Raw genomic sequence first — 1,690 nt, 5'->3', positions numbered from 1 at the left:
TTCAAACAAAGCTAATTTGACACATTCTCTATTCAAACTTATTTTAAAGATTTGGTTTTAGTAATATAAGTTCACCTGGAATAGTTACTTTGTTTTGAGGTAAAAATTGACGTGATAATTATATAATAAAATGTTCTTTAGTTCTTTATTTGTGTTTTAATGTCACTTAGCGGGAAAACAACTAATGGAATTCATTGGTGAATTACCAACTTGACTTCACAGTTTTTAAATAACGTGAGTTGAGCCTGGGAGTTAAAACCCAATTTTTTCATTTGATTCTGTAGTGAATGGCATCAACCTTTGACTCTTGGCCATGATCCTGGTTCTTGAATTGCAGCTAAGAAATTATTCACTGAAAAGAAATAAATATGAAAACATAGGCCACTTCACCTGAGTCACAAATGAGCTCCTTTGGTCAGAACACTCTGAATGAAAATGTTATAAATAATTTCCAGTTTTTTTCAAGAGGTTTCAACATGAAGAATGCCACTGAAATTACTATATTTGTACTGAAGGGCTTCACAGACGATCTAGAAGTGCAAGCTGTCTTATTCTTCCTGTTTCTAGTGATTTACCTACTCACTCTGATGGGAAATTTAGGGCTGGTTGTCTTGGTCATTGAGGATCCCCGGCTCCACAACCCCATGTACTATTTTCTGTGCGTGCTGTCATCTGTGGATGCCGGCTTTTCCTCAGTAATTACACCAAATATGTTAGCAGATTTTCTGTCAAAGAATAAAGCCATTTCACTCCTTGGATGTGCAACACAGATGTTTTTCGCAGTTATTTTTGGGACCACAGAATGCTTCCTCTTGGCTGCAATGGCATATGATCGCTATGTGGCTATTTACAACCCTCTCCTGTACTCAGTGATCATGTCACCCAGAGTATATGTGTCACTCATCATTGCTTCCTACATCGGTGGCATTGTGAATGCCTCTGTACACACAATAGCCACATTTAGCCTATCTTTCTGTGCCTCCAATGAAATCAGACATATCTTTTGTGACATACCTCCTCTCCTTGCTATTTCCTGTTCTGACACTCACATAAACCAGCTTCTACTCTTCTGCCTTGTGAGTTCCATTGAGATCTTCACTATCCTGATTGTCCTGATCTCCTATGGTTTAATTCTGTGGGCCATTCTGAGGACACGTTCTGCTGAGGGGAGGAGAAAAGTCTTCTCTACATGTGGCTCTCACTTAACAGGAGTGTCAATTTTTTTTGGAACAAGTCTCTTCATGTATGTGAGACCACGTTCCAGCTACTATGTGGACCATCACATGATAGTGTCAGCATTTTACACCATTGGGATTCCCATGTTGAATCCTATCATCTATAGTTTTAGGAACAAAGATGTGAAAGAGGCAATGAAAAGAATGTTTGGGAAAATTGTGTATGAATAAAGTACTTTTTCTCCCTATCCATTAAATGTAAATAACATAAGAAATATATTTGTTCTCCTCTTATCAAAAAGTTACAATAAATTTTTTTGCTTTAGCTTATTAGTGTCTTTTTCTTTTAAGATCATTGTGAATCTTCTGCCTGTTTAGTTTCTACACAAGCAGGAAAACTGTATCGTCAATTTGTTTCATACATATTTCATTCTCAGAAACACACCACACATACATATATATACATGTATGCTGATAGTGACTGCATTAGTTTGTCAGGTCTGCTGTCACAAAGT

General features: G+C 37.0%; 1 protein-coding gene across 1 annotated transcript; it reads left to right on the top strand.

The window, feature by feature from the left end:
• Nucleotides 1-476: 476 nt before the first annotated feature.
• LOC118994471 (olfactory receptor 5T2-like) lies at nucleotides 477-1,406 on the top strand. Its single transcript, XM_037057103.1, has one exon. The coding sequence runs from the start codon at nucleotides 477-479 to the stop codon at nucleotides 1,404-1,406; it is 930 nt and encodes a 309-aa protein (XP_036912998.1).
• The last annotated feature ends 284 nt before the right edge of the window (nucleotides 1,407-1,690 follow it).

This window comes from Sturnira hondurensis, unplaced genomic scaffold, assembly GCF_014824575.4.
Source record: "Sturnira hondurensis isolate 20B ecotype Veracruz unplaced genomic scaffold, ASM1482457v3 Scaffold0009344, whole genome shotgun sequence".
Lineage (NCBI taxonomy): Eukaryota > Metazoa > Chordata > Mammalia > Chiroptera > Phyllostomidae > Sturnira > Sturnira hondurensis.
This window is presented reverse-complemented; position numbering and strand designations above follow the sequence as displayed.